Here is a 14,941-nt window from a genome sequence, read left to right as displayed (position 1 = left end):
TTGTGTCTGTGGAAAATCAATTTATATGTGTGTGTGTGTGTGTGTGTGTGTGTGTGTATATATATATATTTATATATATATAATGTTTGTTACTTCTGTTTTCAGTTACCTCAGAATTTAACTCTTTCTGTCATCCCTTCTGGAGGTTAGGTATCAGATGTAAACCATTGTTTTCTTCAGTTTCAACTTCCTTAATTTCTTCGATTTAGCTGTTGCTCATCTGATTCCAGTGGGACCTCTCATGCTGTGCTCCATCCACTCTCTTGCTCTCCCCTTCCACTTTTTTAAAATGAATATGGCAACAATTAAGAGGAGAGTAAATTGTTAATTCCAGATTTTTGTATACCTGACTCCAGAATCCTGATGCAATTGCTCTGCTCAGAGCTCGATTGCAGCAGGAGACTCTCTGGAGGATAATGGAAGCACTTTAGGTTTGACATCAAAATGGCAGTGATCAAAGTATCAGAGAAGATTTCAAACATCCCTGTCGAATTGGGAATCCCTGGCTTGTGATCAGAAAGCTTCTAAACACTCCAGAAGACTTGGTGAGCAGTGGCAAATTTGAAACATCATTTAAACAAAACCCACAAACCTCCAAACAACTCATCTATCCGACACTTCAAAACCTCCTGACCTTTATGTGGCAGAGTCTGCAGATCACATATTGGACTTATCAGCTGTCTCTGAACCCATTGAACCAGTGTGAAACAAGTCACCTATGATCCTGATGGACTGCATAAGGAGAAGAATTCAGTACTCCAGTCAAGAGTTGTAGTTTTCAGTTTTGCATTTTATATCTACAGCTAGCTGGCATTTCCAACAAGTGAGGGTTTAGAATATCAAAGTTTCCCCAAGTGTAAAGTTCTTCTCCCTGTTCTGGAAACACAGAAATATTTCAATGTTTTTTAACAGAAAAAGAAAGTTTTGAGTTGCTGCCCTGAGTAGTTATTATTTATCAATGTTGTCATATTGCACATTTGTTGCCATTCCTAAAAGATCCCAGTACTAGATCAAATCTAGAAAGTTTTATATTGAAAGTGAGGCTTATTTGCATCAGTATTTGGGGAGTTGTTAATTTGTTTCTATAGTTCCCAATTATGCTGCCCTTTCATATCAATATAGTAAAAGGTCTCATGATGTAAGATGCGTTAAATTTACAGAAATTATTTTGTTCATTCCATTCTCAATGCATAACATGCTACAGATGGTGCTTTTTTTGTTGGTCTTTGGAAGTGATTACAACAAAATGATACTATCATTGCTTGTTGATGCTTTTAATTAGACGGTTAACTGTGCCATTAATTTCTCCACTGATGTTTTAAATGCCGTTAATTATGTTGATTGTTGAACACTGAAGTTATTTTTCCACCCTGTATGTCTGGCATCTAAAACAGTGCATTCAAGGATCAAAAATTGCACTTCCAGGGTTTCAATGTTTGTCATTTTGTTCCAACTGTTTTTTTTGAGCTTTTGAAGCTTCTATCTCAAAGAATTGCTGATGAATTTCTATTCCATACAAACTGATAAAGTGAAGAGCATTTTTTAAAATTCAGCTTATGGTGCTTCTACCAGTTTAACGGTCTTTGAATAGCATTCCAAAGTAGTGGGCATTAGTTTGTTTAATTTGTTTTCTCAAAAAGTTATTTTCTTCAAAGATTTGTAAAAATATATTACAAAATGTTTCAAATTGAATATTACAGAGTGCAATGCAATTGCAATACTCTTAATTATAATACATATTTTACACTGCGTACAGCTTTGAATGCCTGGTTTGAAATTTTTTCAAGCCAACTTTGAGATCAGAGAATCAGACAGCATTGAAACAGGCCTTTTGCCCCATTGTGTTTATGCTGACCAGCAAACACCAAACTACATTAATCCCATTAGCCTGCACTTGGTCCATAGCCTACTATGCTTTAGCATTTTAAACACTCATCCAGATGCCTTTTAAATGTTGCATGACCACCTGCTTCTACCACCATCTCAGGCAGCATATTCCATACTTCTACCACTCTCTAGTTGAAGAAATATTTTTCTCAGATGTCCTCCAAACTATTTGCTCGTCATCTTAATCTTATGCCCTCTGGTTTTAGACACACCACACCATGAGGAAAAGACTCTCATAATCCACTCTGTCTATCCCTCTCATAATTTTGTATACCTCAATCAAATCTCCCCACAGTCTCCTCTGCTCCAAGGAAAATAAACCCAGCCATCCAATCTCTCCTCATACCTGAAACTTTTCATCACAGGTAACATCCTGATGAATCTCCTCTTCACCCTCCCCAATGCAATCACACCTATCTAATAGTGTGGCAACCAGAATTGTACACAGTTTTCTATCTGTGGCAAAATAATATTTTATAAAGTTGTAATAAGGTTTTCTTCCTCCAATATTTCACACCCTGGATAATGAAGGCAAGCAAGCTATATGTCTTCTTCACCAGCCTGTCTGCCAAAAATATTCCTTTGTTCCTTAGTCTCTAAGGACCTACCATTCGTTGTGGATATCCTTCCCTTATTAGATCTCTCAAAACAGATCACCTTGCATTTGCCAGGATTAAATATCATCTGCTGTTTCTTTGATCAGCTGGTAAACTGAACAATGTCAGACTGTTGCCTGGGACCACCATCCTCATTATCAACAGCACTACTAATTATCATGTCATGTACAAACCTATGAATTACATCTTCTATATTAACATCCAGTGGTCAAAATGTAGCATGCAAAGCATTCAGCAAGAGCCCCAGCACCAATTCCTGTGGTATACCACTGGTCACAGGTTTCCAATTACACAAGCAACCTCCGTCATCACTCTTTGCCCCCTATTTGTAAGCCAATTTTGAATCCAGTTTATGAACATTCTTTGGATTCAGTGGGGTCTTACCTTTTGAACCAGCTTTCCGTGTGGGACCTTGTCAAAGGCCTTAGTGAAGTCCATGTAAACCACATCAACTGCACTACCCTCATCAATATATTTAGTCACTTTTTCAAAAACCACAATTAAATTTATCATACAGGATCTCCTTTCAACATATCTGAGCTGACAATCTCTGATCACTCTCTGCCTTTCCAAGCATTGATTAATGCTGTCCTTCAGAATGTTTCTAATAATTTCCCTATCACTGATGTCAAACTAACTGGCCTGTAATTATCTGGGTTACCCTGTTGCCCTTCTTGAACAAAGGAACCACATTAGCTAATGTCCAGTTATGTGCCACTTCACCTGTGGCCAGCGAAGTAGTAAGTTTACCCTCCAGGACCCGAGCAATCTCTTGCCTTGCCTCCCATAGCATCATGGAATATACTTCATCAGTCTCTGGGGATTAATGCACCTTTTATGCCTGCTAAAACATTTACTATCCCCTTCTTATTAATCTTAACATGTTCTAGAACATCACTATCCCAACTGAAATTCCTGGCTCCAATGTTTCTCCTCTACACTAAAACAAATGAGTGTCATTCATTTAAAACCTCACTCGCATTGAATGGTTCCAAGCACAGATTGCCCCTTTGGACTGAAACAGGTTCTATTCTTTCCCTGGTTATCCTGTAACTCTTAACTTATAAAAAGCCTTGGGTATTCTTTGATCCCATCTCTCAAAGCCATTTCATGGCTCCTTTTTGCCCCCCTAAATTCCTTTTTAAGCAACCCCGTATGCTCTTTATGCTCAAAATTGTGTTATTGAAAGTGCCGCTGAACAACTATTTTAAAACACGTGGCTGAACACCTCCCAATCACTCAACCCACTTTTTCCCCTTTTGTAATGTGGCAAACAAGGAAACCAATTTTCCATAAATAGATGAATGACAAGTTAGTCTATTATTTAATAATTGAGATAAACTAGTCCTGAACATCATCTTAGTGTTGTCTATTATGTTAACAGCAGGTGTTAATAACAAGTACTATAATATTAGAAGATGTGAAGCTGGACCACTACTAAATGAAGACAACAATAATAATGTGCTTTTAACACTGACACTTCAGCAGAACATTGCTGAACAAAATTTGGGACCAATTCCCTTGAGCTTTAAGTGGGTGATATTGTGGATGTGCAACGCACAAACATAGTAAGAGTTGTTTTGTAGTACAGGACTTGAGTATTGATGAAGAAAAGAGATATGTCATTAAAACTTTTCATCTTGCACTCATCAGGATAGAACCACAAGAATACCAATCACAAACGGCTTCACTTGAAATATTGCGTACAGTTCTGGTTGCCCCATTACAGGAAGGATTTGGAAGCATTGGAAAAGGTGCAGAGGAGATTTACCAGGCTGTTGCCCGGTCTGGAGCGAAGGTCTTATGAGAAAAGGCTGAGGGACTTGGGTCTGTTCTCGTTAGAGAGAAGGCGGCTAAGAGGGGATTTAATAGAGACATACAAGACATCAGAGGATTAGATAGGATGGACAGTGAAAGTCTTTTTCCTAGGATGATGACGTCGGCTTGTACAAGGGGGCATAGCTGCAAATTGAGGGGTGATAGATTTAAGACAGATGTTAGAGGCAGGTTCTTTGCTCATAGTGGTAAGGGTGTGGAATGCCCTGCCTGCCAATGTAGTTAACTCAGCCACATTAGGGGCATTTAAATAGTCCTTGGATAAGCATATGGATAATGATGGGATAGTGTAGGGGGATGGGCTTAGATTAGTTCACAGGTTGGCACAACATCGAGGGCCGAAGGGCCTGTTCTGTGCTGTATTGTTCTATGTTCTAAAGGGAACAACAGTTAACACTGCATGAGGAAAGGGTAGTGATTAGTTGACAAGTGAATACTATTTGGATGAGACATTGCCAAGGGGAATCACCAGGCAGCAGTTAACTGCCAATCTTTGACTTATCTGGTCTGAATTTAATTAAATGTCAATTATCAAGGCATTGCCATGGGAAATGCAGCAGGGAATGGCTGCCTCCTGCCACACAAAAAAAGATTTCGCTCAGTTGAAGGAGGCATGATGTATAGATGTGTTATTTCTCCTTCCATAAAGCAGAGCTTTGCCTATGAATAGATTTAACTTCTTGAACATGTCATTAAATCATACTGCAAAACCACCTGATATTTGTAAATTGATAGCTAATAATGACCTAGCTAATCAACATTGTTTAGTGAGCTTTGTCCAGTTGCAGAATCACTTCTAATGTTTAACGTTATATTCTGAGTCTTGCATGCACATGCTAGGTGTGTGCATTCAGTACTCTGTTGTGAATAGCTAAAAGAATGCGCTGTTTGATACGATCTACCAGTTCTAGCCTGTATAATGCAACATGTTTGGCATCACACAGGCTAAATACATGAAGTACAAAAGCCATGAAATTATGTTGAACTTAGCTAACAGAAAAGTTAAATCAATCGGTTAGAATTTTTTGTGCCCAGTTCTGAGTGTCACAATTTGGAAGAATGTGAAGGCTTTAGAAAGACTATTGAATAACTTTATGAAAAAGGTAAGCGCAAAGAACTGGTTGCTGGAAATCTGAAACAGAAACAAAAACAAAAACAGAGTGCTGGAGAAACATAGTATGTCTCTCTACAAATGCTACCTGAGCTGTTCTCTGTTTTTTTGTTTTATGAAAGGTTCTAGGGTTGAGGCAATACTGTTACTTAAAGAAATTAAAGAAGTTCTAGGAACAGAGAAGGCTTAAAAAAAAGTTTGACAGAGATTAGAATTGTGAACTGTTTAGCCAGGAAAAATAAACAGTACCGGTGGCTGAAGAGGTAATAAGAGGTCATGGATTTAAAACGATCGGCTAAAAGTGATGGAACATGAGGAAATCTTTCTACCTTAAAGAAAAAATATTTAAAATGATATTAAGAGAGATGAGGAATAGTGTCTAATAGATTGTTTGTTTGCCGAAAGAGCGTGAGCTGTCTGGATGAGATGAATAGTTTCCTTCTGTGCTATGCTATTCTGTGATTTAAAAGAAGGACAAATCAGAATCTGTGTGGTTACAGTTGAGGAACCGCGAAGGGAAAAAAGACCCTGATGGGAGTTATGTGCAGGTCCTTTAGCAATAGTCAAGATGTGGGGCAGAAAATAAATCAGGAGAAAGAACAGGCACAATTGCAATAATCAAAGGGGAGGACTTCAATATGCAGGTGGACTGGGAAAATCAGGTTGATAGCAAATTCCAAGAACGGGAATTCATGGAATGCTTGTGAGACTTTCTTTTGGTACAGCTTTTAGGGAGCCCACTATGAAATAGACAATTCTGGATTTGATGATGTATAATGGGACAGACTTGATTATGGAGTTTAAAGTGAAGGAACCACGAGAAAGCAGCGACGTTGGTATGATAGCGTTCATCCTGCAGTTTAAAAGAGGGAAGCTGGAATCTGATCTAAGGCATTACAATTGAGTAAAAGTAACTACAAAGGCCTGAGGGATGAACTGGCCAGAGTTGGTTGGAAGGGGAGCCAAATATGGAAGACATTGGAGCAGCAATGGCAGAGATTTCTGTGGGTAATTCAGGGGGTACAGCAGAAATCATTTCTGAGGAGGAAGAAACATACTAAAGGGTAGATGTAGCAACTATGGTTGATAAGGGAAGTCAGAGAGAGTATAAGAACAAAAGAAAAGACATGAGATTAGTGGGAAGTCAAGAGGATTGGGAAGCCTATAAAAAAACAGCAAAAGACAGCCAGAAAAGCAATAATGTTGGAGACAATGAAATGTAATGGTAAGCTAGCTAGTAATATAAAAGAAGATTGCGAAAGGTGTTTTTCGATATATAAAAGATAAGAAACACAAGAGTGGATATTTGGATTCTTGGAAAATGAGAATGAAGAGGTAGTAATGGAGGAACAAAGGAGCAGCAGAGGAACTGAATAGGTACTTTGTATCAGTCTTCATGACGGAAGACACCAGTAGCATACCAGAACATCAAGAGAGTCAGTGAACAGAGACGTGTTTTGTAGCCACTGCCTGTAGTAACCATCAGTAAGGAGAAAGGTGCTAGGGAAGTTGAAAGGTCTGACGGTGGATAAATCTACCAGACTGGTTGGACTACAGCCCAGGGTTCTGAAGGAAATAGCTGAGGAGATTATGGAGGCATTGGTGGTGATCTTTCAGGAATCAACCTCTAAAGGGTCCCAGAGGTCTGGAAAATGGCTATTGTAAAATCCCTCCTTAAGAAGTGAGACGGGCAGAAGATGAGAAATTAGCCTAACCCCAGTCATCGAGATTTTAAAAGCCCATAACTGAGGATGAATTGCAGTTGGAAGTGCATAGCAAAATAGGGCTGAGTCGGCATGGCTTTGTCAAGGGGAGGACATGTATTACAAATCTGTTAGAATTCTTTGAGGAGGTAATGAGCAAATTAGACAAAAGAGAGCCAGTGGACATCATCTGTTTGGATTTCCAGAAGGCTTTTGACAGGGTGATGCACAGGAAGCTGCTAAATAAGATAAGAGCCAATGGTGTTAGGGGCAAAGTGCAGGCATGCAGTGAAGATTTGCTGACTGGCAGAAGACAGATGGAGATAACGACAGCTGGCAACTAGCAAAGTTCTGCACAGGTCAGTGTTGGAATCACAACTGCTCACCTTGTATATTAACAAACTGGATAGATGAACAGAGGGCATTGTTGCTAGTTTACTGGTCGCACTAAGAATGGTGGTGGGGGGACAGGTAGTGTGGAAGCAGGGAGGCTGCAAAGGACTTGGAAAGACTAGGAGAGTTGGCAAATAAGTAGCAGATGTAATACTATGTGGGAAAGTGTGAGGTTATGCACTTCAGTAGGAAGAAATGAGGCATAGACTGTTTTCGAAATCGGGAAACATTTCAGAAAGCTGAAGCACAAAGAGACTTTGGAGTCCTAGTTCAGATTCTCTTAAGGTTAACACGCAGGTTCGTTTGGCAGAAAGGTAGACAAATACAAAATCAGCATTCATTTTGAGAGCGCAAGAGCAGGGATGTACTGCTGAGGCTATATAAGGTTCTGATCAGACAGCATTTGGAATATTGTGACCAATTTAGGGCTGCATCTCTAATGAAGGATGTGCTGGCATTGGGGGAGGGTGGAATGTCCAGAGGATGTTCACAAGAATGATCCAGAAATGAAGGGCTTGTCACAGGCGGAACATTGAGAGCTGTAGGTCTACGCTTAATAGAGTTTAGAAGGATGAAGGGGCAATCTTGTTGAAACTTACAGAATACTGAGAGACCTGGATAGATTGGATATGCCCAATTTATTGAGTATCTTTCAGACAGAGATAGATAGCTCCTTGATCGGTAAAGGATAAAGGAGTACTAGGAGAAAGAATGGGAATGGGATTGAGATGCATCAGTCATGATCAAATGGGCCTCAATGCCCTGAATGACTTAGTACAGATTCTACATTTTATGGTAATATGGTGGCAAACTTGCGTTAAAATATAGGTGTTAGTGAAGATTGATTGAGCAGTTCATTGGAAACATAAGAAATGAATGGTGCAGCTGCAACAAACAATTAAATCTAATAATTCACCAGTTTCTTCAACATAAATGTTATTTTTAACTTGTTTCCTTTGCATGATTTCAATTTTTGTCTTGTATGATTTTTAACAGGTGAAATTGACTGTTGAAACCTTGCGTCCTGACCCCGTAGGAACTGGTCTGTCTTTCACACCTCTTACTAAACCAATTCCCACTAATAACAATCTAGTGAAACTTTTGTGGGGTGAAGACACCACCGATTTCCAAATGGAAATTGACAACATTCCTCATGTTGCTATGTATCTAACTTTAAAGCTGGAATCAGAAAATTCAAAGGAAAAGGTATGTGTATAATATTGGTTATTTTGTTTTGGTTAGATTTTTTAAAAATCTGGGGAACTGATTTTATTCAGTTGTTTCACTCTTTATAGGAAGTACACATTGGCTTAGTAAGGGTATGTCTATCACAATTAGGCGTCAACTAAATATGAATGCATGATGGCATTGCAAGCATTGATATATTAGTGGCCACATTTGATCAATTCAAGTGTAGAAACAATGTTTAGTCATGTTTCTTTGCTACTTGAGTGACAGAGTAAAATGTTTCAATGCATTTGTGAAATTGTATTCCACTGCTGGGTGAGTTTTTATTTGCCGGTTGCTGAAAATTAGTGGGGACACCTAACAGTATAGGAGCTCAATAACTCAGAATTTGCAATCAGAGATGAGGGCTGGGGTGTTCACCACTAACTTCACAGTAAGTGTTGCTGACAAATCTAGCGATCTCTTTGATTAAAAAAAGTCACCTCTTTTACTGCATGTAATTCGTTTTGTTTTTAACTGGCAAGTCCTAGTGTGGAGCTGACAGTCCAAGCATTAAATTGCAAGTCCAATCATGTTAAAGGATTTTTATTGCTCTCAGGCAAAAGGAGTAAAATAAGAGCACTAATTAGTTTACAAATCACAGATCAAAGATAGTGTCGAACATTTGTTGAGGTAAAAGGTAAAATATTCTAGAAAAATAATTTTTAAAATGATTTGTCTATTTAAAACCTTCTAATTAATTGTTTGGTGGCACTTACTAGTTGTAAGCTGAATTTTTTGAAGGCAACTTTTGTCTTTCACCAATATTTATGAATCGATGGTGATTGAAATGGCATTTCTAACAACAATATTGTTGTAGGAAGGTTGAAATGATCCCTGATTTTGGGGGTTTCTAACAATGTGGATGGTGTTGGAGTGGTAATCACACTGCAAGTAATGTTGGAGCCCTAAGTGACTGACTGCAACTCCAGGGTTCTTGTGTAATTTGCATGTGCTGACACACTGGCATTGTCATTTTTTATAGAGGCAAACAATGGCCAATGCTGACTGTATTTGTTTACAATCTACACCCTCCAAACAGAAGGCAGCCTTTGTTCTGCTGATAGTAATATGGCTTTTTCGTAACATCAGACTCTTTTGTGGTATATCTCTGTCTTGGTTCATTTTATATTTGATGATCTTAAAAAGGCGGTACAGAGAAAACAGAGAATTATAGATCCATTAGCCTCACATCAGTAAAGGGGAAAAATACTAGAGTCATTGACATATGGTTTAATAGCAGAGCAGTTGGAAAGCCATGGCAGAATTGGACAGAGTCAGTATGGGATTTATAAAAGGGAAACCATGCTTGACAAATGTGCTGGAATATTTTGAGGATTAGAGTTAACTGTTAGGGTTGGTCAGGAGACCCCGTGAATATGGTTTACTCAGACTTTCAGAAAGTTTTTGGTAAAGACCCCTGAAGACCGATTATTATCATGTATGGTAATTGATTGTAAATGGGGCTGGTGTAATGAGAGTTGGGTGTCCTTGTACACCAGTTACTGAAAGTAAGCATGCCAGTGAAGAAGGCTAGTGGTATGTTGGTCTTCATAGCAAGAGGGTTTGAATACAGGAGCAGAGATGACGTGCTGCAATTATACAGGGATTTATGAGACCACACCTAGAGTATTGTGTGCAGTTCACTGAGGAAAATGTTCTAACTATGGAGGAGAACAACAAAGATTTACCAGGCTGATTCCTGGAATAACAGGACTGATGTATGAGGAGAGACTGCATTGCTTACTGTGTTCACTGGAATTCCAAATAAATGTAGGGGTTCTTATAGAAACGTATAAAATTCTAACAGAACTAGACTGGGTTAAATCTAAGAAGGATGTTTCCGATGATCCTGAAACAGGGGTCACAGCTGAAGGGTACTGGGTAGGTCATTTAAGACTGAGTTGAGGAGAAATTTTTCTACTTGGATTGTTGAGCCTGTGATATTCTCTGCCACTAAGTGCTTGAGGTGAAAATAAATTGAATGTTTCCAGAAAGGACTAAGTTATAGTTACTGAAGCTAAAGGGATCAAAAGGCATAGGGAGAAAACAGGAACAGGGCACTGTGTTGTATGATTTGCCATCATTGCAATGAAAATGTATACAAGTACAAGAAGAAGTTAGAGCCCTAAACTACTGTGTGTCTTTATTAACCTCTTAATTCATAAATGTGTTTTCTTAAAAGACGATCGGTCAGTTATGACTGCTGGAAAAAAATTACATCTGAAAGAAACTTCAAACTGACTGATCTTCTGTGACTACAAAGACAGTGAGAGGCTGATGACCCATGCAGATTATGCCTTGAACAACTGACACATTTTGTTTGTTTTCCCTTGGAGGAATATTTAAGAACAGGAATTAAAAAGCCAATTTCAGCTCCACTGGAATGTACTAGTCAAGATGAACACTCTGCTGTGAAGATTTCAAGTCATAGGACTTTCTTTTACTCAGTTCCCTGTGTTGCAAGTTAAAGCTCTCTCAAACTCAGTCCTGCAAATTGGGCTTAAAAAAATGAACCAGTAGAAAGGAATTTCCACCAGTCAGTAAACCCAGAATCTCAATAATCGTTTGATCAACTGCCAATGTCAATGCTACCAGAGCTACCAAATAACTGTCTCAGCATCATCTTGTCTGCTCTTCATAAATAGTTCAGACCCTGACCCAAAGAACTTTTAACTTTTTGTACTTGCCTCCAATTTCTAATCTGTATGTTTCTTTAGTATTTCTGCTCAAACTTAGTAGCTAATAGAATGAGATTATTTGTTAATTCAAGAAAGCCTGTTTAAATTGGCTTCTTTTAAAATACAAGTTCACTTGGATCTGGAAGGTGTCGACAAGTGAAAGGATCCTTTATAGATTAACTTTATTGCAACTGCCTGAAGTAATGGTTGAATAAAGAAAGAGAACCAGTTCATCCCTCTTCACCTAAAACCTAATAGGATCAGCTTTCCTGTTTGGAACTGTAATAAAGTGGGGAGCCTTGTACAGGCTCTGGTCTTAGCGATTATACAATGTATGACATAGTCTTGCCAACAATGTTTTAGTGCAGCATAAAGATAAAATTGCCAGCACTAGACAGATGCTACATCTTTGTTCATGGTCAACATCTTTTAACTCCTGGTGAACCTTGCAAATGCTGTGACTTGACGTTTCAGAGCTTGCTGTCAAGTCTTCAGTCTACCTCAGACCTCTGGACTAAAATGTCTTTTGAGCACTTCTGCCCTGGGCTGCCCAACAAGTAGATCCAAATGAACCAGGATAAAGCCCAGGTACCTTAGGTATGGACCTAACACTTGATCTGGAAACCCTACGTATACAAAAAAACCACAAACCCTACTATCTGTGTCTGTGCCATTTTTCCTTACATTTGCACAGAGAGCACCTTGTGGGTAACAGTCATGTATTCTACCCTCCTAATAACGTTCAATGAACAATGTTTGCCGCAAAATTGAAGGATAAATTGTATTTATGATTTCCTAATTAGCCAGTTTTGTTGTGAATGAGTCATAAAAATTTTGTATCTAGAAAACATGGGTGCTTCTCCAGATATACAAGAAGGGAAATTGAGAGGAGAGAATAAATCTAGTTAACACAGTATTGGAATGTAGCTCAAAAGTGAAATTAATTAGAAACCTGAGAGCAAGTTTTTCATTTACTATTTTGTGTGAAGAAACCTAAAGTAAAAATAAAAATCTAAATGGGCTCAAGAGCCATACTTTGGAAACCTTTTAATTTTTTTTAATATCGCATTTTTATATAGTAACTCTGTATACATTCTGTAATGAAAAGCACAATAACCTCCTTGAGTGTAATGTTTGTACAAGTTTAAAGCCCTTCCTAGTTTTATCAGCATTCTAGAAGTACCATTATTTATCTGCCAAAGGGCTGTTTAATAACTTAATCCGTGCCAAGGCACTGCTGTGTTTAAGCAAAAAATTCCAAAGACATTGTTCACTCTGTGCTGTAGTGGAAATTGGAAGAAGCGGGAGGGTTGGTAGTAAGGTGAACTTCACAGGCTTGAAGTAAGTGTCATGATTCTGCTTTGACTGCAGTACTTTCTGCTGGTTTTTCCACATTGAATTAAATGTTTTATATTTTGGAAAAGAAAGTCTTTGCTTCTGCACTTTTCCTTGTATGGTGAACTATGCAGGCTTTTTGTTTATTTAGGGCAGAATGACAAATGAAAGCTGGAGTTGAATAATTGATTTCTTATTTTGTTGCACATTGAAAAGAGCACAGCAAAAGGACAAGAGAGCATGACAGACCTTTGACACATTTTGCCTTTAGTCCCTCTGGGAAAATACGGTTATTCCCCTGAATTGCCTTCCCTTTAACAGCAGTTACTAAAACCTTGCCTTTTTTTACAGCAGTGGGCTTTGTAATGATGAATACTGGTTTTTAAGTAATGAAAGTTAGGATTAAAAGAGATTCAGTGAGGAAGCTTTGAGTACCAATTCAGCTTGTGGCTCTTTTCCACAGCTTTTAATATATTTATTTTATTGTTGTAAACTTTGAACTAATTTTTGCATTGATACTTTCTCTCTTGGAGAAAGGGAGAGTTCTGGCAGGATGGAAAGTAGTGATTCTCTATCCTTGAAATGTTTCTTTTCAAACACGAGAATATTTTCTATGTATTGAGACGTGAATAATATCAGGCTTTGTATTTGATCATTCTTTAATGCTTCCTTTGAAAAATACTTTATTGGACATTTTTGTTCAGTATAAAAGTTTTAGGAATGAAGTTTTTGAAAATGTATTTTTAAAATGGAAAGTAAGAGTTGCCATTGAGAAACAAATGTAAACAATGTTGATGAAACTCAGCAGCTGTGGCAGTATCTGTTCAGTTCGGCTCTGAAGAAGTCATATGAATACCAAATACTAACTCTGCTTCTCTGTCCACAGATGCTGCCAGACCTCCTAATTTTGGCAACATTTTCTGAATTTATTTCAGATTTCCAGCAGCTGCAATATTTTGCTTTTATTTGAGTGGCAGACAAGAGTCTTTTTACAATTAAGTTAGCTATTTGAAAGGCATTTTTTTGAAGGATTTATCAGTGTGTGATTATAAATCTGCATTGTACAGTGTTTTCATCAACAGATTTAACATACATTGCCGTAGAAACCCTCTCAAGTAGCAGCAATAATCCTCTTCCACATTAGAGCTGGATAAATGAGATGATTACATAGAATTCTTCAGCAGTGTAACCTCTGCAAATCAAATATTACAGATTCATCATTGTGTGCAGTGTAAGTTCAATAGCTTTAATTTACTTATCTGGATTAACAATGGTGAAAAGCATAGTGTATCGTCTCTAACTGATTTGTTAAATGTTTTGATCTCAGCTGTTGATTTACCTTGTTTGATTCAGGAATCTCTGTCATCATATCATTAACTTTTTTACTTTTTAATCATATCAACTTCTGTCCTCATTCCTGGAATAATGAAAGAAAAAATGCTAATTTCTTTTCCTGACACTGAAAGTCATCTCTTGTGTTTGCTGTCTTCACTGTTACACTGAAGAAAACTAACTCTGAAACGTTTCAGTATGACTCTCCTATATTTTAAAAAAAACAACCAAAACCTCAACTTTACACTGTTTACTCTGACTGGGTTTTAACAATGAGATGTTGTATCAATTGTCTTAAGAACATGGAAATCATTATGTTCTTTGGAATATTGGTAATTAGTGCCAATCCTCCTTCTTGCTCTCCCCCTTCTTGCTCTCTTCAATCATGTTCTTATGAAAGATATTTGATTTATTTTTAAGAACCAATGAACTAATTAGTGACAAACTATTGTAAATATTTGAAACATTACTGAAAGAGAAAGCTTAACAGTTGGTGGTAATAGAAGTTGAACACTGAACGCACAATTAGAATACAGGTGGTTCTCAGTAAAGGTGGTGTTACATTCCACGTTTTTTTAAATGGAAAGACCTTAAATGAAACATGGTTTCCCATTTTAAAAAATGCAAAAGTTGAAAAACTCAACTGAATTCTCCCATTTTTTTGGCTAAATGGTATTTCCAACGTGTTTCATGGAGGACTTTTTTGCTATTGCGATTTTTCTCATGCACTCTTCTGCTCACCTTATTAATTATGCATCGGGGCTCAAGAAACCATTCTATTCAGTCACGTGGCAGTAGAGGTGTAGGTGCTCACTTTGA

At 37.9% G+C, this 14,941-nt stretch overlaps 1 protein-coding gene across 2 annotated transcripts in view; it reads left to right on the top strand.

Annotated features, from left to right (window-relative positions):
• Positions 1-14,941, top strand: part of intu (inturned planar cell polarity protein) — a 139,877-nt gene that overhangs the window by 62,577 nt on the left and 62,359 nt on the right. For both annotated transcript variants that reach the window (XM_048536378.1, XM_048536370.1), the window contains one exon: positions 8,544-8,753. In XM_048536378.1, coding sequence (XP_048392335.1) covers positions 8,544-8,753 — 210 coding nt within the window. The remainder of the gene's footprint in view (positions 1-8,543; positions 8,754-14,941) is intronic.

Source organism: Stegostoma tigrinum, chromosome 1 (assembly GCF_030684315.1).
Source record: "Stegostoma tigrinum isolate sSteTig4 chromosome 1, sSteTig4.hap1, whole genome shotgun sequence".
Taxonomy (NCBI): Eukaryota; Metazoa; Chordata; class Chondrichthyes; order Orectolobiformes; family Stegostomatidae; genus Stegostoma; species Stegostoma tigrinum.
This window is presented reverse-complemented; position numbering and strand designations above follow the sequence as displayed.